Source organism: Peromyscus eremicus, chromosome 11 (assembly GCF_949786415.1).
Source record: "Peromyscus eremicus chromosome 11, PerEre_H2_v1, whole genome shotgun sequence".
NCBI classification, from domain to species: domain Eukaryota; kingdom Metazoa; phylum Chordata; class Mammalia; order Rodentia; family Cricetidae; genus Peromyscus; species Peromyscus eremicus.
In genome coordinates, this window is record NC_081427.1 from 74,406,453 (window position 1) to 74,433,191 (window position 26,739).

Sequence of the window (26,739 nt, forward strand, 5' to 3'; positions counted from 1 at the left end):
CCTGCATCTCTGGAAAGATGCCCACTGGATCATGGTAGATGATTTTTGGTGTGTTCTTGGATTTGGTTTGCAAGTATTTTATTGAGTATTTTTTGTATCTATGTTCATAAGGGAAATTGGTCTCTAATTCTCTTTCTTTGTTGGGTCATTATGTGGTTTGGGTATCAGGGTAACTGTGGCCTTATGAAGTGAATTGGGCAATTCATGTTCTTTCTATTCCTATTTTGTAGAACAATTTGAAGAGTACAGATATTAACTTTTCTTGGAAAGTGCTAGAATTCTGTGCTAAAACAATCTGACCCTAGGCATTTGGGGGATGGAAGATTTTAATGACTGCTTCTATTTTACTAGGGGCTATAGGTCTATTTAAATTGTTTTTCTGATCTTGATTTAACTTTGGTAAGTGATACCAATTGATAAAATTACCCATTTCTTTGATTTTGGTGGAGTGCAGCTTTTTAAAGTATGTCCTTGTGATTCTCTGGATTTCCTCAGTGTTTGTTGTTATATACCCTTTTCATTTCTGATTTTATTAATTTGGATATTCTTTTGTGTCTTTTGATTAGTTTGGATAAGGGTTGTCTAACTTGTTGATTTTCTCAAAGAACCAACCCATTGTTTCATTGATTCTTTGTACTGTTCTCTTTGTTCCTATTTTATTGATTTCAGCTTTCAATTTGATAATTTCATTCCATTCACTCTTCTTGGGTATGCTTACTTTTTTTGTTTTAGAGCTTTTGGGTGTGCTGTTGAGTTGCTAGTATGAACTCTCCAGTTTTCTTATGTAGGCACTTAGTGCTAAGAACTTACCTCTTCGCGGCCGGGCGGTGGTGGCGCACGCCTTTAATCCCAGCACTCGGGAGGCAGAGCCAGGCGGATCTCTGTGAGTTCAAGGCCAGCCTGGTCTCCAAAGCGAGTTCCAGGAAAGGAGCAAAGCTACACAGAGAAACCCTGTCTCGAAAAACCACAAAAAAAAAAAACAAAAAAGAACTTACCTCTTTGTACCACTTTTATTGCATCTCATAAGTTTGGGTATGTTGTATATTCATTTTCATTGAATTCTAGAAAGTATTTATTTCTGTCTTGACTCATTTATCATTCAGTAGTGAGTTGTCCAGTTTCTATGAATTTGTAAGCTTTCTGTTGTTTCTGTTGCTGTTGATATTCAGCTTTAATCCATGTAGTCTGATAGGATGCAGGGTGTTTTTTCAGTTTTCTTATGTCTATTGAGACTTGCTTTGCATGTTGTCAATTTGGGGGGAAAGTTCTGTGAGGTGCTGAGAAGAAGGTATGTTCTTTTGTGTTTGAGTTGAATGTTCTGTAAATATCTGTTAGGTTCATTTGGTTTATAACATCAGTTAGCTCCAACATTTCTCTGACTAGTCTGGATGACTTATCCATTGGTGAGAGTGGGGGTATTAATATCTACTACTATCAGTGTGTGAGGATCAGTGTGTGGTTTAAGCTGTAATAGTTTTTCTTTTACAAACACTTTGTATTTGAGGCATAGATGTTAAGAATTGCAATATTATCTTGGTGGATGTTTCCTTTTATGAATATGTAGTGTCATTCCCCAACTCTTTTGATTAATTTTGGTGTGAAGTCTATTTTGTTAAATATTCAAATGTACACTGACTTGCTTCTTAGTTCCATCTTTTTATAACCTTTTACTTGAGGTAATTTTTATCCTTAATGTTGAGGTGTGTTTCTTGTATGCAGCAAATGGATGGGTCCTGTTTTCAAATCCATTCTGTTAATCTTTGTATTTTTATTTGGGAATTGAGGCCATTGGTGTTGAGAGATGTCAATGAACAATGATTGTTGATTCCTGTTATTTTGTTGTTGTTGTTGTTGTTGTTAAAGGTGGTGGTGGTTGTAAGTATGTATGTGTGCATGTGTGTGTGTGTGTGTGTGTGTGTGTGTGTGTGTGTGTGCTTCCCATCTTTTGGTTTTGTGATGTGAGACTATTTCCTGTGTTTTCACATATGTAGTTAATCTCCTTGATTTGGATTTTTTCCTTATAACATCTTCTGTAGGACTGGATTTGTAGACAGATATTTTTTAATCTGACTTATAGAATATCTTATTTTCTCCATTTATAGTGATTGAAAGTTTTACTGGGTATAGTAGTCTGGGCTGTCATCTGTGGTCTCTCAGAGTCTGCAGCATGTCTTCCTAAGCCCTTCTGGCTTTTAGAGTCTACATTTAAAAACCAGATGTAATTCTAATAGGTCTGCCTTTATATGTTACTTGGTCTTTTTCCTTTGCAGTTTTTAATATTCTTTCTTTGTTCTGTATGATTAGTGTTTTGATTACTATGTGGCAAGGGGACTTTCTTTTCTACTTCAATCTATTTGGTATTATATATGCTTCTTGTGCCTTTATAGGAATTCCCTTCTTTGGGTTAGGAAACTTTTCTTCTACTATTTTGTTGAAAATATTTTCAGGGTCTTTGAGCTGGAATTCTTCTTCCTCTATTCCTATTATTTGTAGAGTTGGTCTTTTCGTGGTGTTCCAGATTTCCTAGATGTTTGTGTCAGGAGTTTTTTAGATTTAATATTTTCTTTTACTGATATATGCATTTATTCTATCATATCTTCAATGCTTGAGATTTTTCTCTTCTATTTCTTATATTCTATTGGTGAAGCTTGCATCTATGGTTCCTGTTCACATTCTTAAATTTTTCATTTCCAGGACTTCTTCATTTTCTGTTTTCTTTATTGTTTCTATTTTCATTTTCAAGTCTTGAACACTTGCATTTGTTTGTTTTTCTTGACTTTTTAAAAGAGATTTATTCATTTCCTCCAATTGCTTGTTTCTGTTTTCCTGGATTCCTTTAAGGGGTTTATTCATTTCCTCTTTAAGGACCTCTATCATCTTGGTTAAAACCATCTTGGTAAAAACTATCATAGTTGATTTTAAGGTCTTTTTCTTGGGCTTCAGCTATGTTGGAATATTCAGGGCCTGTTGTGGTGGGATAGCTGAACTCTGGTGGAGACATACTACCCTGGCTGTTATTGACTGTTCTTACACTGGTGTCTATTATATTATAAAAAGGGCAAGGCAAGAAGCCATGGTGAGTAGAGCCAAGGCGCACAGCAGAAAGTCACTCACACCGTGCAGATGGTGTTCATATGGAGAGTTTTATTAGTAGTGAAGAGGGAAGGGAGAGAGGAGAGGAAAAGGGAGCACAGAGCTGCCTCATGGGAAGCTAAAGAAAGAGAGGAAGAGAGAGAGAGAGAGAGAGAGAGAGAGAGAGAGAGAGAGAGAGAAGGAGGGAGAAAGAGAGGGAAAGAGAACAGGCAGGGGGCTAAAGAGAGAAAAGAGAGAAGGTGAGCATGGGCCCACTTTTTATGAGGGGACTTTGTGCATGCACAGAGAGACCATGTAGCAATGAGCACATGATGTTGTCAGGGCCCTGAGCAGGCCAAGGTATTGCCTGCATATTGGCCAGGCCTCCAAGGGGCAGGTCTGAATGTTAACATTCCTCCCTTTTGATCATTATAAAAAGGGTAAGTTATGGATGGCAGGAATGAGGGGTGCCAAATTCTCAAGACTGCTTCCTGCTAGTTTGGGATGAAGTGGAGAGGGGGAAGTTGGGAATCAGGGTCATGCACAGTGGGAAGTGTGAGTGAAGGAGCATTCAATTAGCTGTCATCATGGAGACCTCAGGCATCTCTTCCTTGAGGGAGAGAATGCAGATTCCTAGGAGAAAAAAATAGATTGTTATCATTGGTTCCGTGAGTGGGGCTAGTTATGGGAAGAGTGATAACTGCCAGAAAGCATGGAACAGAGAAGTTCCCTGGTTGTACAGAAGAGGCAAGGGTGAATGAGTGAGACATGAGAGCAGATATGCCTTTCATTGGAACACCTTGTAAACCAGATTCTGGTTGCTGGGTAGGTGCCCACTTGAGCCTGGAGAGGTGGTATCAACAATGAAGTCCCAGGAGCTTGGGGAGATGGCACACCAAATTTAGGGATGATGTATTCTTCAGGAGTACCTGAGTCATCACATCTGCTGTTTCTCTGGAGGTGGAAATTGCCTCTATTCATCCTGTAAAAGTGTCAACAAAATTGGAGATAATGGAGATTTTATGAGTAGGCATGTGGGTGAAGTTAACCTGCCAATATTCACCCAGTTGTCATCCTTGGAGCTGGTACAGGGGCTGGTGTATCTGGAGGACCCCCTGAGGGTTTGTCTTGACATGAGTCTCGTGGGGGGGGGTGGACCTGTGTGGGTATCTGCAAGTTTGTAAAACAACTGGAACAGATTTGTATCTTGATGTCATAGCAAACGGCTGGGAAGATTCCATACCCTCTCTAATGTGGAGGAGGGAGAGAGCTGTTAACTGGCAAATCTAAAGGTCTCTGGTCATCAAACATTATCAGATCTGAGAAGGATAAGTGAATGAGCAGAAGCGTTGTCAAACAGCATCAGAGCTCTGAGAAGGATAAATTTTACCTGAGTTAGTGATTGAAAGTGACAAAGACTTACTTGCTAGCTGCATAGACAGCCACCCCAGGGGGAGAGAGAGAGAGAGAGAGAGAGAGAGAGAGAGAGAGAGAGAGAGGAGAGAGAGAACAGGGAGTGTTGAGGAGAGAAGAAGAGAGAGGTGGGCAGGGCCTCACCTTTTATGAGGGAACTTCGCAAATGCGCAGAGAGACCACATAGCAATGAGCTCTTGATGTTGTTAGGACTCTGAGTGGGCCAAGGTATTGCCTGCATATTAGCCAGGTCCCCAAGGAGTGGATCTGAATGCTAGTAGTGTCTAGGCATCTGGGTTTGGGGTAATTATAGATCTGGTGCTGACTTCTAGGTTTGTCTTAGTTGGGTGAGAGTTTTATTCCTTGGCTTCTGTTTCATCTGGATTTTCAGAGAGTATGTTGGCTGAGTGTTGTGCCTGTTTTACTTGGCTCTCTGTTGGTATGTTCACGGGGTGAGGGGTGTAGTTGTTTTTTCTCTTTTACTCTTTTGGGGCTCTCACCACCCAGCTCCCAAATAAATTGCACACAGAGGCTTATTCTTACTTATAAATACCCAGCCTTAGCTTGGCTTGTTTCTAGTCAGCTTTTCTTAACTTTAAATTATCCCATCTATATTTTGCCTCTGGGTGTTTTATCTAATCCCTTTACTTTCAGATTAAGGTATACTTCAGTATACCTTACTTTCACTCTTATTCCATGGCTGGTTATGTAGCTGGGTGGCTGGTCCCTGATGTTCTCCTCCCCTTCTCTCTTGATCTTCTTTTCTCTCAGATTTCTCCTCCTATTTATTCTCTCTCTGCCAGCCCCACCTATCCTTTCTCCTCCTTGCTATTGATCATTCAGCTCTTTATTAGACCATCAGGTATTTTAGACAGGCACAGTAACACAGCTTTACAGAGTTAAACAAATGCAGCATAAAAGAATGCAACACATCTTTGCATCATTAAAACAAATGTTCCACAGCATAAACAATTGTAACACATCTTAAAATAATATTCTATGGGGCAGTGGGGCTGTTTGCTGGTGTTGGAAGCTGTGGGAAGGGGAGGATGTGGAGAGATGGTCCAAGGGATGTACGTGGGGCATGGACAGAGGAAAGGGGAAGTTGCTAGTGATGTTCTGTTCCAGTACAAGGGGCAACCCTGGGAATCGGGTCTTGGATAACAGAGGAGTGGAGAAGCTACAAGGGCAGCCTACTTGGTCTTCTGGCAGGCGTGGCTTGTGGTTGAGCAGGGAATTGGGGGATGGTGGTGAGAAGGGCAGGGAGAGATGGTTTGTGGGATCCACAGGAGGCATGGGTGGTGGTGGGGGAGCCGTAGCTGTTGTTCTATTGCAGTGCTAAGAACTACCCTGAGAACTGGGTCTGGGCAATAGAGGTGTGGCAGGTCTGAGGGTGACTGACTGGGTCTCCTGGCAAGTGAATCATTTTCTAATTTAGATGAGATCTAGGCTTCTTTAGAAAGAAATGGTGTGTGCATGCATGTGTGCATGCAGGCTGTTGGCTTTGCTCCCACACACAGACATCTTGTTCTTCCCTAGGTAACACAGCTCTTAGGAAAGATAGAGGCATCTACTTCAGAGCACACCTCAAACTTAAAGATAGTCCAGGGAGATTATCGACATGAAATGAACCTCTTGGAATTCAAGTAAGTAAATAGATGATTTTTTAATTCTGTTCAGTGAATTTCAAAAAGTTTTGTATAATAAAATTACTGGCAATAAATAAAACCTATTCCAGGAATTTGAGCCTGGACAAGAAATAAAGTAGCAAATCAACTCAGCAGACATTCCACACTAAGGTAATTTATACAATGTTCATAAGAGAATAAATGTGAATTTTAATTTTAACATAATTAAATTATTTAAATTTCAAATTATTACAGTTATTTATTTATGAAGGTGTACATGGAAATCATAGGATTGATTCTCTCCTTTCATCATGTGGGTCCTAGGGGTCAACTTGGGTCATCAGGCTTGGTGCCAAACACTTTTATCAACTGAGTCATCTCAACAGTCCATGAATATTAATTTTGCTGTTTTCTTTGCATTCCGGCTGATATGCAAAACTCACTCTAACACTTCCTAGAACTTAATTTTAATTTTCTACCAATATTATAATAAATATATCAATGTAAGGTTTTACTGGACACAAATTGATTGTGAAAGATTATCTGATGTGCTTTAAAACAATTTTGGTTTATTTATGCTTCCTCCATTGCAGTTGCTACTTTACATTGCCCTTTCTGAAACTGGTCTTTACCCCTTCCAAACTGAATTTTCCCCTACTTGAAGGAGAAAGTAATAAAGAGGATTAAAAAGTGTTTGAATGACTGCCATCATTCTCAAGGCTCCCTTTCTTGTTTAAATGACCATTGTGTCCCAGGAATGTAGCACAAAGGAAAATTCTAGTTACATGGATACTCTGATCTTACCATTCTTTGTACCTTGTTCTTTTCCCTTTCTGTCCCAAACTACCTGAAAATACCATGTTTCTCCATTCTCCATATCCCACTGACCATAAGAGACACCATGGTATTTTGTACCTCCAAATCAAAGCTAGGAAAGTATAATGTGCCATAATATGAATGCACTTTACTTTCACCATATTAAAAAGGAAATGTGTGTACCCTAAAAATGATGATAAGTGAGTTATTGCTAAAACTTGGATACAGAGATTTCTCAAGTAAAGGGAGAATATCCATTTCTTCAAATTTATGATGTTTTCAGATTTGGAAGCTCCCATCCAATGAGACTACTCGGTAAGCAGCTATGTGGTTGATCTAATCCCTTTACTTTCAGATTAAGGAAAAGAAAAATATTCAAAGGAAAAGTGAAAGTGCAAACACTTCTATATCTACAATTTAAACTGTGAACTTTTGTAGCCACTATGGAAGTTAGCATGGAGGTCCCTGAAAACACTAAAAATAGAAGTATCCTATGACCTGCTATACCACTTTTGAGTATATACACCTAAAGGGTACTCAGTCAAGATACACAGGAATGCTTACATGCTCGTGGTTATCACTGCTCTCTTCACAACAGTTAAAAAATGGAATGAGACTAGATCTCCATTAATACATGAAGGATAAAGAAAATATAGTGCATGCACAGTGAAATTTCTTTCGGTTGTAAAGAAAAAATGAAATCATGAAATTTATGGGGAAGTGGAATGGGAGATGATTATGTTAAGTGCAATAAGCCACACACAGAAAGACAAACATTGCATATTTTCTGTCCTATGCAAAATCTGTGTGTGCACACGTGTGTGAGAATATATCTGTGTGGGTGTGTTGGTGTGTGTGAGTGTATGTATGCATGTGTTAGTGTGTGTATGTGAGTGTTTGTGTGTTCATGTGTGTGCATGTGTGAGTGTATGTGTAAGTGTGTGAGAGTGTGTGTGTGTGTGAGAGTGTGTGTGAGAGTGTGTGTATGTACATGCGTTCATGTGTGTGTGTGTGTGTGTGTGTGTGTGTGTGTGTGTGTGTTCATGTGTGTGTGTGTGTGTGCTGTTCAGGTCAGGAAATAGGAAGGGAACAATGATAAGGAGGAAAAGGTGTTTGGGTGTGGAAAGAGAGAGGAGATAATGGAATCCGGTGCTGTGACAGCAGAAGGAAGACCGTTTGGATGGAGGAAAGAGACCATAAAGAGGAGGGGAAGAAGAGTGAAGGACAGGCATAAATAAGAAGAGCACGCCTTTAATTCCAGCACTCGGAAGGCAGAGGCAGATGGATCTCTTGAGTTTGAGGCCAGCCTGGTCTACAGAGCAAGTTCCAGGACAGCCAGGCTTACACAGAGAAACCCTGTCTTGTAAAACCAAAACCAAAACAAAAACAAAAACCAAAAATATAATGACATTTAAGTACAAAAATGCCATAGTAAAGCCTATTACTTTGCACATTAACTTTAAGATTTAATTTGCATGGTAAAATAATATTTTCTAGGTCAAAAAAATGTAAAAAAACCCAAAACTTTATTATAAGGAACTTGCAAATAAAAAAACAGCATACAGTGAAGTTAAGCAGACCCGAAGTCTATACAACTGAGTGAACTTGTACACAGGCAACTGGTTATAAGTTTCTGTCTTAAACAGTATTTTATGAGCAGTGTACACAGAAGTCTTTCCACATGTTCTCATCAGAACCAGGCATGCTTCCCTTGTAATGTTTGCTGCCTACCAGATGAAAAAAAGTGTGTGTTTTTAATGTGCATCCTCTTCAGTGTTTGAGTTTCCTTTTCTGTGATTTGACTACTCTTAATTGTCAGATTTTGCATCAAAATTTTAAAATCATGTTCTTAGCAACTCACAGGGTTCCTTCCCATTAGGGCTGTTATCATTTTGACTGAGGTGTATGTTACAAACGCTTTCGAATAAACGCAAAGTAAGGTGGGCTGGCTGTTCACAGTATCTCTGCTTTACCCTTTCGTGTTAGATTTTAGCATCTGCCAAAGCTGCTTTTAAACAACAGGAAGTACTTCTGCAGCTTTCCAAAAGCATGCAGTGCACTGCTGATGTTAGAATGCTGAGACATATGCATTTACATTTTGAGTGAATTATGTGTGGATTTTGCTTTTCTCTCTTTAAAAGAAGCAATGTCTCTGAACAAGGGACGTGGCTTCAATAAAAATATTTTAGTGACCTTAAGGCTAAATTTAAATAAGCAACTTCACATTTAGAGACTATAACCAATTTTTCTGTCAGTTGAACATATTTTAATTGAACTTAGAAGCCTCCATGTTGTGTGTGGGCTTCCTGGTGATGCCTACCATGTTGCCACCTATTACTAGATCTAACAGTAGACATGGCCATGGGAGTTCCCCTGGAGCTACCTCCTTCCTAAGGCAGCTTAGTCAGCTGTTCAGCTAAGAAATATCCCTAGTGAACAATTTAATGCTTATATGGCAAAACTATACCCATCATGAGAAGCAGCCATCTTTTAATACCGTTTGTCAGGGGCAGTCACTCTCTGAATAGTTCTCACTGCTTAACAGACAGCGATTTGTAAGAAAAGAAAAGGCCATTAGGTCAGTGATGTAAAAGCATGAAGTCCAGTCTCATCACCAAACTTCAAAAATGGTGTCGTGGTAGAAAATTGAAAAGTTTCCAAAACAGGACTGTGTGACACCCATCTTTGTTTACTTAGCACACCACATATTCAAACACAAAAGGAAGCCAATGAATGAATGGGGGAGCTTGAGAACTATATGTGTAACTTATCCTAGACACATACAGGTGGGAAGAAAGCATAGGTAAATGAAAAGCTAAACACAGGTAAAACAAGAGTCAAACAGTGTCGAATGACATAGACAGACATAAAAAACATAGTACTTCTTTACAGAAACCTATCAGGCCCTAGGCCCTCAAGACTCGCAGCATACCCAGCCCTTCATGGCAAGTCTTATCACTACTCAAAAGACAGGACATTTTGGCCAGGTGGTGGTGGCACACGCCTTTAATCTCAGCACTCGGGAGGCAGAGGCAGGTGGATCTCTGTGTGTTCAAGGCAATCCTGGGCTACCAAGTGAGTTCCAGGAAAGGCACAAAGCTACACAGAGAAACCCTGTCTCAAAAAACCAAAAAAAAAAAAAAAAAAAAAAAAAAAAAAAGGACAGGACATTTTGAATTACTGTGATGAAGTAGTCACCCCAAATCACACAAGTAGTGTCTAACTCCAAAGTTACTATCAGTACATGATGCCTCTAAAACATTGATTTAGTTTTTTGTTTGTTTATTTGGTCCAGTGCTGGAGATCAAACCCAGGACCTTATACACACTAGAGGGATAACCTAGTAACACATCCCTGCCTCTTAACATAAATTAGTTTAAGGGAACTGTACTTAAAGGAATGAACTAAGAAGAAAAAATATATTCGTTAGAATTAATTTCTCACTTCTGACATGAGGTTCAAAACTGACTCAGTCTTCAAAGAAATAGCACATAGTCTACCATACACATGTAAAAAATATAATTACAAAAAGTGAAAGTATCTTCTACGTTTGTAAGTTGACAACAATCCATTGCTTTTTTTTCTTCTCTTTTCTTTCTTTTTAATTTTTTAAATTCAATTTGTCAAAGCCACAGTCTGAGTTTTAAAAAAAACTTTGCCAGGCAGTGGTGGCGCATGCCTTTAATCCCAGCACTCGGGAGGCAGAGCCAGGTGGATCTCTGTGAGTTCGAGGCCAGCCTGGTCTACAGAGCAAGATCCAGGAAAGGCATCAAAGCTACACAGAGAAACCCTGTCGCGAAAAACCAAAAAAAAAAAAAAAAAAAAAAAAAAAAACCTTTAAATCTTCTAAAAACGTTCATTCAATGATTCAATGAATTGTTTAGGGAAAGACATTGCAAAACATTGCATTTGGGGTGTTAGTGGCCCTGGTAACACTGACTCAGAACAGAGCTATGTGCCAACCATAACCAAGGCATCTGCACCACTGACCTCACCACAGCTCTGGCTGGCCACTGCTGTACCTTCAGTTTCCAATTAAGTCTTCCTAGTGAGAGTTAGCCTTTGTTTCATCTACATAAAAATTAAACAAGAACAAAATGAGTAGCTCGCATTGTCCTACTGAGGACTCTGGCTATATCTAAAAGTCTGACTTTTGTCTTTTAAGAAAAAATTTAAAAGGGCCATCTACCTACCAACCTACCTATTGTCTGTCTGTCTATCTATCTATAATCTATCATCTATCTGTCTGTTTGTCTGTCTGTCTATCTCTATACACATCTACCTATCTATGGTATATCTATCTATCCACCATCTCTCTATCTCTCTCTCTATCTACTTACAGTTGAACTACTCCCAAATCCAGTAGTCTAGATGATATGGTAACTAAATTTTGTAAATATCATACACATGAATTAATGATATTGCAATTTTTAACTATTAGTTCAATAATCTACAGAATTAGGGCAAATCATATTCATGATGTTAGAGAAAACTCTAAGCAAAAATTTATACAAACTTATTTTACTTTATCTTTGAAGGAAAATGCTTTTTAAAATGCTGTTCTGTTTTAATATATTACCAACAGATGGAGTCTGATTTCCAGTGTTAACAGGAAAGTCATTCTCCAGTTGAAGGCTGGCCTTTTAATAAAGAGGTCACAATAGTAATTGTGTTTTTGGCTTTATTTTAATTTCAGAATTTCAACTAGCAACACACCCTTCTAGAAGATGCTACTTGGGCATAGTTTTTGTTTTCTTGTTCAGATAGACATTCATACTGTATATGTGATAAGGGAACAAATGCTAACATTCATTACAAGCAAAAGTCAGCCTAAAGTCCCAGTTCTCAGTTGTAAGATTATTGATTACCTGGGACTTACTGTCCCTGTAAACCATAACAATTAATTACTTCCCCCAGACAGAAAAAAGAAGATGAAAGTAAAAGCATATTAGGTTTCTAAATAGCTTGACAAGTTTTTTTCTGTCCATTTGTATTTTATAAACCTTATTAAAAAGGTTTGCAAATAAATAAAGATGTCACATACCAAAATTAACCAGACCCAAAGTCTATACATCTCAGTGGACTTTTATATAGTTAGAATAGGCATTGGGAACAGACACTGTAGAACTTCACATTAAATTTTGTACTTTCACTACTAAATATACTTTATGCATTTATCTACTACCAGAACCAAAAGTTCCATGACAGAATCAAAACTAGAAAAACAATGAGCTTTATACAGTCTTTCATAACTTGTGTCCATTACCTGAATCTTGTCCTTCTTCATCACCCTTATATTTACATTCTTGTTCTTCTTTCTTTCTATTATACTGCACCCACATGTACATTTGTTTACATATATGCATATACCATTGGTTAAATTTTGCATATGAGAGAGAACATGCAGTTTCTTTCTGAGATCATGTGACCTTGCTTAATAACATACATTCTAAGTCCATTAGTCTTCCTACAAAAATTTTAACTTCATTTTTTTAGAGCTCAGTAGCATTCCATTTTACATAAATACCAAGTTTTCATTATCCATTTATCTGTTAAAGACAAGTTGACTGATTGCAAGTCTTTGCTATAATGAATAAAGCAGCCTTAAACAAGAGGATGCCGATGTCTTATGACAGAGTATGGCATTCTCTGGATATGCCCAGGACTTGGTCATATGGTAGTCCTGTTTTTAATTTTTTAAGAAATTGACAAACTGATTTCCACAATGGCTGTATTAATTTGTACCCTCCACCAACAGTAAATAAAGGTTCTTTTCTCTCCATGTCCTCTCCAATATTTGTTGTCAGATTTATTGCTGATAGCCATCCCTAATGGCTAGGGATATTGAATATATTAAAAATAGCTACCGACCATTTGTATTTCTTTTTTTAAAAAAACCTGTTTATTTAGCTAATTTGCCTATTTGTTGTTTGACAGTTTCATTTCCTTGGTATTTAATTCCTGCCATTCATTGTAAAATCTCAATATTAGCCCCTTGTCTGAAATGTAGCTGATGAAGATTTCCTCCTATTCTTTGGGCCATCTATTAACTCTGTTTATTGTTCCCTTTGCTACACAGAAATTTTTAGTTTCAAAATAAATTTACAAAAAAAAAAAAAAAACCCTGAGATAATTCCTTTTTTCCTACCAGACCATAATACAATAAAACTAGAAGTCAGCAATAAGAAAAATTACAGAAACCACAAAAATATTTGTAGAATAAACAACACACTTTGGGTAATCCAAGAAATCAGAGAGGAAATTTAAAAATTCCTAGAGACAAATAAACAGAAAATGCATGCTATCAGAAGCTCTAGGATGCAGCCAAAGCAGTCCCAAAAGAAAGTGTATAGCAATATGTGTTCATATTAAAAAAAATCACATAACCTAATAATACACCTCAAAACTCTTGAAAAACAAACACAGTAGACAGCAAGAAATAATAAAAATTAGAGATGAAATTGAGATTAAGATGTAGCATGAATTTCTAAAAGGTCTTATTAATAAAAATAACCTTGGAGCCAGGTATTGGGGTCAACGCTGAATGATCAGAGAACCAGAACAAGCCACATCCAACCTCACCTTGCCAATTCCTCAGCTGATCTTGTTTCCTCAGACTGAAAACCTCTGAATCCTCATCCAAATGGACCTCAGCTGAACTGCTGTTAAAAGCTAAAAGCTTTAAAAAAAAAAAGGCTGTAGTTCCTGGTCCTCATGCCTATATACCTTTCTGCTTCCTGCCATCACTTCCTGGGATTCAAGGCATGTGTCACAATGCCTGGCTGTTTCCAGTGTGGCTTTGAACTCACAGAGATTCAGACGGATCTCTGCCTCTGGAATGCTAGGATTAAAGGCGTATGTTACCACTGCCTAAACCTATGTTTAATACAGTGGCTGTTCTGTTCTCTGACCCCCAGATAAGTTTATTCGGGTATACAATACATCAACCACATTAAGAGAACAATACACAAACTCAACCAAGGAGTTGGTTCTTTGAAAAATTTAGTAAAATAGACAAACCCTTAGTAAATCTGACAAAAAGAAAAAGTAGAAAATGCAAATTAGTAAAATTAGAGATCAAAAGAATGTTATTTTTACTGACTCCGAGATATTTTATATTATTTGAGGCTATTATGAAAGGTGTTGTTTCCTTGATTTCTTTCTCAGTCCCTTTGTCATTTGTATATGGGAAAGCAACTGATTTTTGTGAGTTAGTCTTGTATCCAGCTACTTTGCTGAAAGTGTTTATCAGCTGTAGGAGTGTCCCAGTGGAATTTTTAGAGTCACTTATCATATCATCTGCAAATAAAAGTACTTTGACTTCTTCTTTTCCCATTTATATCCCATTAATCTCCTTCACTTGTCTTTTGCTCTAGCTAAAAGTTTAAATACTATATTGAATAGATATGGAGAGAGTAAATAACCTTGTCTTATTCCTGATTTTAGTAGAATTGCTATAAGTTTCTATTTAATTTCATATAGGCAACTGACTTGCTATAAACTACCTTTATTATGTTCAAGTATACCTCCTGTATCCTTAATGTGTCCAATACTTTTGTTATGAAGTGGCATTGGTGAAAGGCCTTTTCTGCATCTAATGACATGATCATGTGGTTTATTTTTTTCTTTCACTTTGTTTATCTGATGGATTACATGTACTGATTTTCATATATTGAACCATGCTGTATCTCTAGGATGAAGACTAGTTGATAATGGTGGATAATCTTTTTGATGTGTTCTTTAATATTTTCTTTGACCAATGTACCCATTTCTTTTGTCATATCTTTAATGCTTGAGACTCTCTCTTCCATCTCTTGTTTTTTGTTGGTGAAACTTGCTTCTATGTTTCCTGTTCAAATTCCTAAATTTTCATTTCCAGAAATCCCTCAGTTTGTGTTTTATTAATTCTATTCCCATTTTTAGGTCTTGAATGACTTTATTCTCTCCAATGTTTGTGTTTTCTTGGATTTCCTCCAATTATTTGTTAAGTTTTCCTGTATTTTTTTAAAGGGGTATATTTATTTCCTCTTTAAGGACCTCTATCATCTTCATATGGTTGGTTTTAAGGTCTTTTTCTTGTGCTTCAGCTATGGTGGACTATTCAGGGCCTGCTTTGGTAGGATAGCTGGGCTCTAGTGGAGAAAAATTGCCCTAACTGTTATTGATTGTGTTTTTATGCTGGCAGTTAGGCAGCTGGGTTTGAGATGATTAAAGGTCTAGTTGCTGATTTCTAGATTTGTCTTTGTTGTATGAGTGTTTCTTGGTTTCTGCTTCTTCCCTGTGATGCCTGTGTGTTGCCTATTTTCCTGGCCTGCTCAACTGATGTGTTCAAACATAGTACCTTTTGTGTTTGAGGCTTGGATAGAGGGATGAGCTGGGGGAAGCAAGGTTGGAGGAAAAGGTCTTTGTGATCCATTGGAGATGGGGTCAGAGAGGGACAGGAGACCAAAGCAGGTCTTCTGCTATAGAGCTGAGGATGAGACTGGGGGGATTAGATTTGGAGGAGCAAAAGGAGCAGAGTTGATCAACTATCACCCTACTTGATCCGTGGAAGGAGAAGGAGAAGTCCTTGGGAGAGCAGGAGGTCTGGGATTGGGGTCTGGAACAAAGCAATGAGTGGGGGGAGGGAGGTTAGAAGGGGATGACCTGTGGGATCCACAGGAGATGGGACAGAGGTGCAGGGAAGTCTGCCACAGGTGTTCTGCTGCAGTGCTGGGAATGAGACTGAGGTATTAGATCTGGGGAAGTAGAGAGAGAAGAGAAGATCTTCAGGCAGCCTACCTGGTTTTCTATGTGGCCTATGTGTTAGCAGGGAGTGCCTGCATGAGTTGGGGGGTAAGATAGAGCAACAAGTTGGAGGGAGGTTAGGAGGGGATGATCTGTGGGATCCACAGGAGATGTGGGGAGGGAGACAAGAAGGTGTACCTAGTGTTCTGTTGCAGAGCTAGGAATGAGCCTGGGGGATTGGGTTTGGAGGGGAGGAGGGAGTGGTGAAGGTCCTCATTTGGCTTACCTATTTCCCTAGCCTGCGTAGCAGATATATTCCCTGTGAATGCCTGCTGGTGTAGGAGGCTGGGATAATGGAATGAGTTGATAGAAGGGAAAGAAGATCTTTGTGATCTGCTGTGGGTGGGCCAGAGAAGAAAGAGAGACCACATCAGGTTTGCTGCTATAGAGCTGAGGATAAAACTGGGGAGTAGATCTGAAGGAACAGAAGGAGAAGTGTGGATCCACCATCAGCCTATTTGTTTCCCTGACAGGAACAGCCCTTAGGTTAGCAGGGAACCCAGGAACCCAGACCAAATTTTTTGATGAATATAGATGCAAAAATTCTTTTTTTTTTTTGTTTTTTTTGTTTGTTTGTTTGTTTTTTTCAAGACAGGGTTTCTCTGTGTAGTTTTGCGCCTTTCCTGGAACTTGCTTGGTAGCCCAGGCTGGCCTTGAACTCACAGAGATCCGCCTGGCTCTGCCTCCCGAGTGCTGGGACTAAAGGCGTGCGCCACCACCGCCTGGCTGATGCAAAAATTCTTAACAAAACATTTGTAAACAGAATTCAGAAACACATCAAAAAGGTTACACCTTGTGACCAAGTGGGCTTCATCCCAGAAAGACAAGGTTGGTTCAACACATTTAAGTCAATTTATATAATACAATAGTCCCAAAGACAGAAACCACACAATTATTTCAACTGGTGCTAAAAGGGCATTTGACACAGTTCAACATGCCTCTATGATAAAAGTTCTGGATACGGTAGGAACAGATGGAACATACCTCAAAATAATAAAGGCTACATAAAGCAAACCTGTAGCCCACATTATATCAAATGGAGACAAATGAGAACATTTTCTCTAAAATCTGAAATGATCAAGGATGTTTATCCATTCTCCCTGCCTTACTTGACATAGTGTTCACAGTTTTAGCTGCAACACCAGAAAAAAAAAGAGACACACAAAAGGACAACAATTGAGCGGGAAGGAATCAAACCATCCCAACTTACAAGGGCAGGAGTCTTTACTTCAGAAAACTATTGAGTCCACTAGAAAACCCTTGGATCTTGTAGTAAACACTTACAGAAAGGTTGTTGCAAGATACAGAGTCAGTATGTACTTTAAAAAAATAAAAATAAAAATAAAAAAAATAAAAATAAAAATAAACTAGCCTTCATCTACACAAATAGGCTACTCTCTGAGAAAGAAATGAGGGGAAATATTCCATTCAAAATAAGTTCCCCACAAACCAAATACTACTATTCTGCTAAAGGAACATAGCAATAAAATGTCTCTGAAAGGCATTCTGCTACCCATAGATCAATGCCTCATTCAGAGAAGCTTCCTCCTGCAGTAAGATGGGAACTAACATGGAGACCCACAACTGGGCAATATACAGAGAGTGAACTCTTAGTCCTAAATGGGATGTCTTTATCAGACTTCTCACCTTGGGGGTCAGGGAAATATGTGGAAGAGGAGGTTGAAAGATTCTGAGAGCAAGAGGGGATGGAAGACACCAAGGAAACAGTGTTTTCCAGCACAACAGAAATGACACATACACGAACTCACAGAGACTATGACAATAGGCAGGCACAGGGCATGCACAGGTTCAAGTTAGACAGGGTGCCAACAATGAGAGGGGAAGTGGGCATAAGCTCCCACGCCTAACCAAGAAGCTACCTCCAATTGACAACCACCTGCAAAGGAAAAAGTAGTTTTCTCCATTGAAGAAAACTTACTGGGTGTATTAACGACATGCAAGTATAGACCCCATGCCCAGTAGTAGATGGCCAGCAAAAAACAAACTCAATGATACTGTTTTAGACTTTCTGTCTCATATTGCTTTGTTTGGGCATTCTTGTTTTGTTTTGTTTTCACAGCCTTTTGCTTGTACATTATAGTTTCCAATTTTGTGTTTTTATGGAATTTGTTGTTGTGTGTGTTTATCTCTGTGTATGTGTCTATGTGTGTGTTCTTGTGTGTGTGTGTGTGTGTGTGTGTGTGTGTGTGTGTGTGTGTGTGCTTTATGGTTTGTTTGGGATGTTTTTAGATACCTGTTTTCTAGAGAGAGAAAGAAAGGGCATGGAGTTGGGGGGGTGGAAAAGTAGAGAGGATCTGGGAGGACTTGAGAGATGGAAAACCATGATCAGGATATATTGTATGGAAACTTTTTTTTAATTAAAAATATTTCCCTCCAAAATTAAGAAAGTGTCTAAAGAAATAAAAGACTTTTACAACAAAGATTTCAAGATGTTGAAAAAGGAAATCACAGAAGGCAGGAAATGATGAAAAATTATTCCATGTTCCTGGGTAGGTAGAATTAGTATTGTGAAAATGTCTATACTATCAAATCAATATTAAACAGAATTAATGCAAAACTTATCAAAATCCCCATGTCACATTTCACAGATATAGGAAAATCAATACTAGAATTCATACAGAACCACAAAAGAACACAAATAGCCAGTGCAATCCTAAGGAATAAAAACAATGCTTGAAGTATTATCTGACCTCAAATAATACTATATGGAGTTACAGTGGTAAAGACAGTTTGGTTCTGGGATAAAAATAGACAGATATGTTGGGGTCCACAGATATGTAGGTTTCCTAGTGAGATCTGAGCTTGCTTTACACAGCAGGGCTGCATTAGGGGATGGCTTGACCACGTGCATGGTTACCAGGTGTCTGGGAGGATCTGCACTTGGCTATGCTAGGGGGAGGTCTTTTGCTCCATCTCTTGGCATTCCTTTAAAAGCCCTTTGGCAGAGACAGTCAGGGCCCAATGGATTAGGATCCAGGCCCTCCCGAGGCTATCCTGTGTTTTCTGTCTCTCTCTAGCTATCTTTCTATCTAATATTTCCTGCTGTTCCTGCTCAAGAGTACCCTGGGGAAATGTAGGGGTGGGATAGCCCCCCACAGATGGCACCAGTGAACAGGGATTAAGACAAAGACAAAAAAATTTCAGGTTACTTGGCAAAAGTAGGGGTCGGATCCTGCCAGAAAGCAGTTGGCACGGTCTGGTTTTGTAGTGAAAAATGACAAATGAGGCAGGGGGTTTTATCCTCAGGAGAAAAAGAAAATAAAGAAGGGTACTGAAAGCATGTCCAAAGAAAGCTGGAGCTTAGAATCTTCTCTATCAAGGTTTTTCTCTCCTTGCTCTCTTAAAATTCTATCTATAAAAAAATAGGAAAATAATGTAGGAAGAAATTTAGAGTAAGGAATATAGTTTGTAAGATAAGTATAAGACAGACAAACTAAATTTTTAATTTTCTAACTATGGGGCTATGAATGTAAACTGGGAAAGAACAAAGAGGGGGAAATGGGCAGAAAACATATTACAGTGGAAACTTTGGCCTGGGGACAGCAAAAATGCTAAGTCCCAGCAGCTGGGGAAATAATTTTCCCTGACAGAAGTTTTTGGGAAAACGTGGTGGTCTTTCTCTCTCAAAAACTGAAAGCTTTCTTGGGAAAAACTTAATCTTGCTCTGAAAAACCAAAAAGCTTTTCAGGTCTTTGCTTCTCAGATTTTCTCTTTCTGTAAGGGCAAAAATAAGATTCATCTGGAGATATTAGTATAGGAAATTACCTGTGATTTGCTCTAAGAAAAAAACAAACCTCTTGGAACAGGGCAAAACCTCTCGGCTAAGTTCTGGCTTTCTTTCAAGCCAGGAAAAACAGCAGTTACTTCAGACCGTAGCCAGAAATCCCCCTGCATCTAGAACCTAGCCATAGACATGGGAAAGTGCAGGCAGAGGGAGCAGTAAAGCGGAGCTGTGGCTGTGTATGTGGCTGTGGCTGCAGCTGTGGGCATCTGTGGCATCAGGAGCTTTGTAGCTGGGGGAGGAGATAAGCCATGACAACTATCCAGGAGAAAAAGTTTTGTTTCAATGGGGAGAGAAGTCCCTACCTCCAGAAGCAGTTAGCAGGGGAACAAAGATGAGGTCTGAAACATCTGAAGCTCTGCATCTGGTGGGGAAGGAACAAGCGGGACAAAGAAAGCTCTCTCAGGGGAAAGGCTCTCGGAAAGGGCTGGGAAAAGCTGTGTTTAGAGTACTTTCATTCTTTCACTAACCTGGTAACTCAGAAGAGCAAGCCCTGAGGGAATTTTGCTTCAGGCACAAAAAGACCTGCCCATACAAAAAGACAGTAGGTACACTCAGCTTTGGCAACAGTGTCAAGAAAGAAGAACACCTAGCAACACTAGCTCAGGGAGGGCAGAAATCTCTCGATCTCCCATGGTGAAAAAGCAAAAAGCTTGGTTCAAACTTCCCGTGCTAAAAGCAGAAACTATACTTTCCCTGTGTAAAGGGAAATAGAAGTGTCGGGCCTGAGAGGCATTATGGGAAAGGTAGTTTGTAGTTAGTGTGCCAATGTAGAGAAAGGCAGCTTGGGAAATGAAGTCTGAAAGATAGTACCTAATAGAACAGTGGGCTGATATAGAGAAATGCACAATGGGAAATGTAGTTTTTCTGCTAAAAATGGCAGTACTGCCCAAAACTCTGTTTTTTCAGCTTGAAAAGAAATGAAGCTTCTTTCCTAAGTACTACTAGAAAGCTTAGATTAACTTCCCAAAAAGCTGAGAGTGAACAAACAACTTGCCTCACAGGAGATAATTAAAATGCTAATACTGTTTATCAACAAGTCATTTAAAAACTTTTAGAAAACAAGAGAAAAAGGTCTTTACACTGCAAGATGGCTTCAGGTGTGAAAAAAAAACTTATGAGATTGAGTTATGCTTAAGATTCAAGGGAGAAACATTGACATCATTAAAAAAATGCTTATGGTAAACTTAAAACAGCTTTAAAAAATTAAGAAGGGGAAAATTGTCTAAGAGTTTGGTGATGAGTGTGGAACAAAGGAATGTCATCTCCAATGACATTCCTCTAGAGGAACTGAAGTAAAAAGGAGCTAAACCAATTTTCCTGCTGTTGAAGTTCCATCTTGCAGTCTGGGGATAGTAAGGGAATAAGTAGACCCTCAGACTGCGGAGGAGTTTGGGACAGAGGTTTCATCACTGGTTAATACAAACTGAAATGGAACAGAGCTCAGAGCTGTGCCATTTTTGACCAAGTAGATGATACAGGCTCCTTTGGAAAGTGCCTTATATTTACAAAAAGTTTTTGCTAAGAGTTTTATTACAGTTCTATAGGTAATTTCACCCTTAGCCTAAAGCAAGGCTTTTTGGTAGCTTACTGGTGTAACAGAAAATTGCTATCTGAGCAATCCAGAAACAGAATGCCTCTTAGGAGGTTTTTCTTCTCATCTTTTTTCCTTTTCAGGTTTGTTTGTAAATTGAGATAGCTCATAATAGAGTTTTTATAAAAAGATCTGGAATGCATAAAGTACTGTTTAGCAACAGAACTCAATAAATCCCAGGGTTGAGAGAGCCATTAAAGAATTAGACTTTTGTTTCAAACTCTCAAGAACTTTCAGAATGATATCAAAGCTGACTATAAACTCTGAACTTTAGAAATTATTTGCATATTTCCTGTCTTGTTAAGAAAGTCTTTCTAATAGTTCTATAGGTTTCTCTTAAATATAAGTTTGGTAAATAGTGCTTCTAAGAAAGTAGTCCTGAAGAATGTAAGTTTATATTAGGATAGAATAAGCTTTAGGCATAAGGATATTGTGTGAGTCTTTCTAAGAAATATATTTGCTAAGGTAGTCCTATAGAGTTTCCTTAAGACTATAAGCTTGTAAGAAATATAAATAAGTATATGTGAGTTTGTGAAAAGTGTAAATGTTGAATGTGAGTCTAAATGCTTAATGTAAACTAGCAAAAAAAGTATAAATATGTATAGTGATAATAGTTCAATTAAGAGAGTTGTAAATATGTATGGTGATGTTTATACCAGAATTATGTTGAGGTTAATGAACCAGAGTGGCATAAAGCTAATTTATTGGATGCAGTTTGCATCAAGAGTTTTAGTTGAAAAAGGGCTTGGCACAGCTAAAATTGTTATAGACATCTTAAGACCCATTCCAAAAAAGATATACCATTTCTATCATCCCCTACTCCTGTACTAGGAGGTGTGGCAGCTATGGAGATCACTGTGGTGGTTGTAAGCTCAATAGGAAACTGGGCCAGAGCTAAGTTAAGCTCAGTACTCCCTCCTACCAGAGGCTGAAAGTCAATGGCAAGCAACTTTCTCTTGATAGCTTCTAGCCTATGGGTAATAGAAGAAATAATCATGGAGAACGACCTAAGATAGACCTCAGTCTATCTGATGGGGCCTGAGGGGCTCTTTAAAAAATTAAGAAGGAATTGTTGGGATCCACAGAGGTTTCCTAGTGAGATCTGAGCTTGCTTTGCACAGCAAGGCTGCATCTGGGGATGGCTTGACCATGTGCATGGTCACCAGGTGTCTGAGATGATCTGCACTTGGCTATGCTTGGGGGAGGTCTTTTGCTCCACCTCTTGGCATTCCTTTAAAAGCCCTTTGGCAGAGACAGGGCCTGATGGATAAGGATACAGTCCCTCCAGAGGCTATCTTGTGGTTCTGTCTCTCTCTCTAGCTATCTTTCTATCTAATATTTCCTGCTGTTCCTGCTCAAGAGTACCCTGGGGAAATGTGAAGGTGGGATGGCCCTATACACAGATAGACCATTGTAATAGAATTGAGGACACAGAAATAAAATGACAAAGCTATGCCTACTTAATTTTTGATAAATGAGGTCTGGTGGTTTGAATGAGAATGGCCCCCAAAGCTTAGGTGTTTGAATGCTTAGACTCATTAGAACTGTTTGGGAAGGATTAGTAGGTGTGGTCTTGCTGGAGGAAGTGTATCACTGGGGGTGAGCTTTGAGGTTTTAAAAGCCCATTCTATGCAAGTATAATCAACAGAATGCAAGAGATGGAAGAGAGGATCTCTGGCGTTGAAGATTCGGTAGAAGAAATAGATTCATCAGTCAAAGAAAACACTAAAGCCTACAAAGTCATGAACCAAAATGTCCAAGAAATTTGTGACACCATGAAAAGACCAAACCTACGAATAATAGGGGTAGAAGAAGGAGAAGAATACCAACTCAAGGGCACAGAAAATATATTCAACAAGATCATAGAAGAAAACTTTCCCAACTTAAAGAAGGAAATGCTTATGAAGATATAAGAAGCCTATAGAACACCAAACAGACTAGACCCCCCAAAAAAGTCCCCTTGCCACATAATAATTAAACAACTAAACATACAGAATAAAGAAAGAATATTAAGAGCAGCAAAGGAAAAAGGCCAAGTGATGTATAAAGGCAAACCCATCAGAATAACACCCGATTTCTCAATGGAGACTTTGAAAGCCAGGAGGACATGGACAGATGTAATGCAGACACTAAGAGACCATGGATGCCAGCCTAGACTAATATACCCAGCAAAACTTTCAATCATCATAGATGGAGTGAACAAGACATTCCATGACAAAGCCAGATTTAAACAATACTTATCCACAAACCCAGCCCTACAGAAAGCACTAGAAGGAAAATTCCAACCTAAGGAAGTCAGATACACCCTCGAAAACATAGGCAATAGATAAAGCCACAGCAGTAAAGCCCAACAGAGAAGTACACACACATCACCATCAAAAAATAACAGGAATGAACAATCACTGGTCATTAATATCCCTCAATATCAATGGACTTAATTACCTATAAAAAGACATAGGCTTACAGAATGGATATGAAAGCAGGACCCATCTTTCTGCTGCATACAAGAAACACATCTCAAATTCAAAGATAGATACTACCTAAAAATAAAAGGGTGGGAAAAGACTTTCCAATCAAACGGTCTTAAGAAACAAGCGGGTGTAGCCATCCTGATATCCAGCAAAATAGACTTCAAACTAAAATCAATCAAAAGAGATCAAGAAGGGCATTTCATACTCATCACAGGAAAGATCCACCAAGATGAAGTCTCAATTCTGAACATTTATGCCCCAAACACAAGGGTATCCACATATGTAAAAGAAACATTACTAAAGCTTAAATCTCATATAAAACCCCACACATTAATAGTGGGAGACCTCAACACCCCACTTTCACCATGGGACAGATTTCCCAAATCAAAACTTAACAGAGAAATAAAGGACTTAACTGATGTCATGACTCAAAAGGACTTAATCGATATCTACAGAACATTCCATCCTAACAAAAAAGAATATACCTTCTTCTCAGCACCCCATGGAACCTTCTCTAAAATCGACCATATACTTGGCCACAAAACAAATCTAAACAGATACAAAACAATTGGAATAACCTCCTGTGTTCTATCAGACCACCATGGTCTAAAGTTGGATTTCAACAACAACAAAAACTACAGAAAACCTACAATCTCATGGAAACTGAATAATACCCTACTGAATCACCAATGGGTTAAGGAAGAAATAAAGAAAGAAATTAAAGACTTCCTAGAGATCAATGAAAATGAAGACACTACATATCCAAACCTATGGGACACTATGAAAGCAGTACTAAGAGGGAAATTCATAGCACTAAATGCCCACATAAATAAGTTGGAGAAATCTCACACTAGTGACTTAACAGCACACCTGAAAGCTCTAGAACAAGAAGAAGCAAAGTCTCCTAGGAAAAATAGACGCCAGGAAATTATCAAAGTGAGAGCTGAAATCAATAAAATAGAAACAAAGAGAACAATACAAAAAATTAATGAAACAAAGAGTTGGTTCTTTGAGAAAATCAACAAGATAGACAAGCCCTTATCCAAACTAACCAAAAGACAGAGAGAGAGCATCCAAATCAACAAAATCAGAAATGAAAAGGGGGACATAACAACAGACATTGAGGAAATCCAAAGAATCATCAGGTCATACTTCAAAAACCTCTATTCCACAAAACTGGAAAACCTAAAAGAAATGTATAACTTTCTGGATAGGTACCACATACCTAAGTTAAATCAAGACCAGATAAACTATTTAAATAGTCCAATAACCCCTAACGAAATAGAAACAGTCATTAAAAGTCTCCCAACCAAAAAAGGCCCAGGACCAGATGGTTTCAGTGCAGAATTCTACCAGATCTTCAAAGAAGAGTTAATACCAATACTCTCTAAATTGTTCCACACAATAGAAACAGAAGGAACATTACCAAACTCCTTCTATGAGGCTACAATTACCCTGATTCCTAAACCAAACAAGGATACAACAAAGAAAGAGAACTACAGACCGATCTCCCTCATGAACATTGATGCAAAAATACTCAATAAAATACTGGCAAACAGACTCCAAGAACACATCAAAATAATTATCCACCATGATCAAGTAGGCTTCATTCCAGGGATGCAAGGGTGGTTCAACATATGAAAGTCCGTCAATGTAATACACCATATAAACAAACTCAAAGAAAAAAACCACATGATCATCTCACTAGATGCAGAAAAGGCATTTGACAAAATCCATCACCCCTTCATGATAAAGGTCTTGGAGTGATCAGGAATACAGGGAACATACCTAAACATAATAAAGGCAATTTATAGCAAGCCAACAGTCAACATCAAATTAAATGGAGAGAAACTCAAAGCAATTCCACTAAAATCAGGAACGAGGCAAGGCTGTCCGCTCTCCCCATACTTATTCAATATAGTACTTGAAGTTCTAGCCAGAGCAATAAGACAACATAAGGAGATTAAGGGGATACAAATTGGAAAGGAAGAAGTCAAGCTTTCCCTATTTGCAGATGACATGATAGTATACTTGAGCAACCCCAAAGATTCCACCAAGGAACTGATACAGCTTATAAACACCTTCAGCAACATAGCAGGATACAAGATCAACTCAAAAAAATCAGTAGCCCTCCTATATACAATGGACAAAGAAGCAGAGAAGGAAATCAGAGCTACATCACTCTTTACTATAGCCACAAATGACATAAAATACCTTGGGGTAACATTAACCAAGCAAGTGAAGGACCTATATGACAAGAACTTTAAGTCCCTGAAAAAAGAAATTGAAGAAGATGTCAGAAAATGGAAAGATCTCCCATGCTCATGGATAGGCAGGACTAACATAGTAAAAATGGCAATCTTACTAAAAGCAATCTACAGATTCAATGCAATCCCCATCAAAATACCAACACAATTCTTCACAGACCTGGAAAGAATAATACTCAACTTCATATGGAAAAACAAAAAACCTAGGATAGCCAAAAGAATCCTGTACAATAACACAACCTCTGGAGACATCACAATCCCTGACTTCAAACTCTACTATAAAGCTACAGTAATAAAAACAGCTTGGTACTGGCATAAAAACCGACATGTGGACCAATGGAATTGAATTGAAGACCCTGACATTAATCCGCACACCTATGAACACATAATTTTTGACAAAGAAGCCAAAAGTGCACAATGGAAAAAAGAAAGCATCTTCAACAAATGGTGCTGGCATAACTGGATATCAACCTGTAGAAGGCTGCAAATAGATCCATATCTATCACCGTGCACAAAACTTAAGTCCAAGTGGATCAAGGACCTCAACATAAATCCAGCTACTCTGAACCTGCTAGAAGAGAAAGTAGAAAGTAGTCTTGAACGCATGGGCATAGTAGACAACTTCCTAAATATAACACCAGTAGCACAGACACTGAGAGAAACAATCAATCAATGGGACCTCTGGAAACTGAGAAGCTTTTGTAGAGCAAAGGATATGGTCAACAAGGCAAAGCGACAGCCTACAGAATGGGAAAAGATCTTCACCAACCCCACATTTGACAGAGGACTGATATCCAGAATATATAAGGAACTCAAGAAATTAGACATCAAAATGCCCAACAGTCCAATTAAGAAATGGGCTATAGAACTAAACAGAGAATTCTCAACA

At 38.6% G+C, this 26,739-nt stretch overlaps 1 protein-coding gene across 1 annotated transcript in view; it reads left to right on the plus strand.

Moving 5' to 3' along the window:
* The window catches only part of Fam81b (family with sequence similarity 81 member B), a 75,263-nt gene that overhangs the window by 40,878 nt on the left and 7,646 nt on the right, over positions 1-26,739 (plus strand). Inside the window, exon 7 of the mRNA XM_059276584.1 lies at positions 6,025-6,131. Coding sequence (XP_059132567.1) covers positions 6,025-6,131 — 107 coding nt within the window. The remainder of the gene's footprint in view (positions 1-6,024; positions 6,132-26,739) is intronic.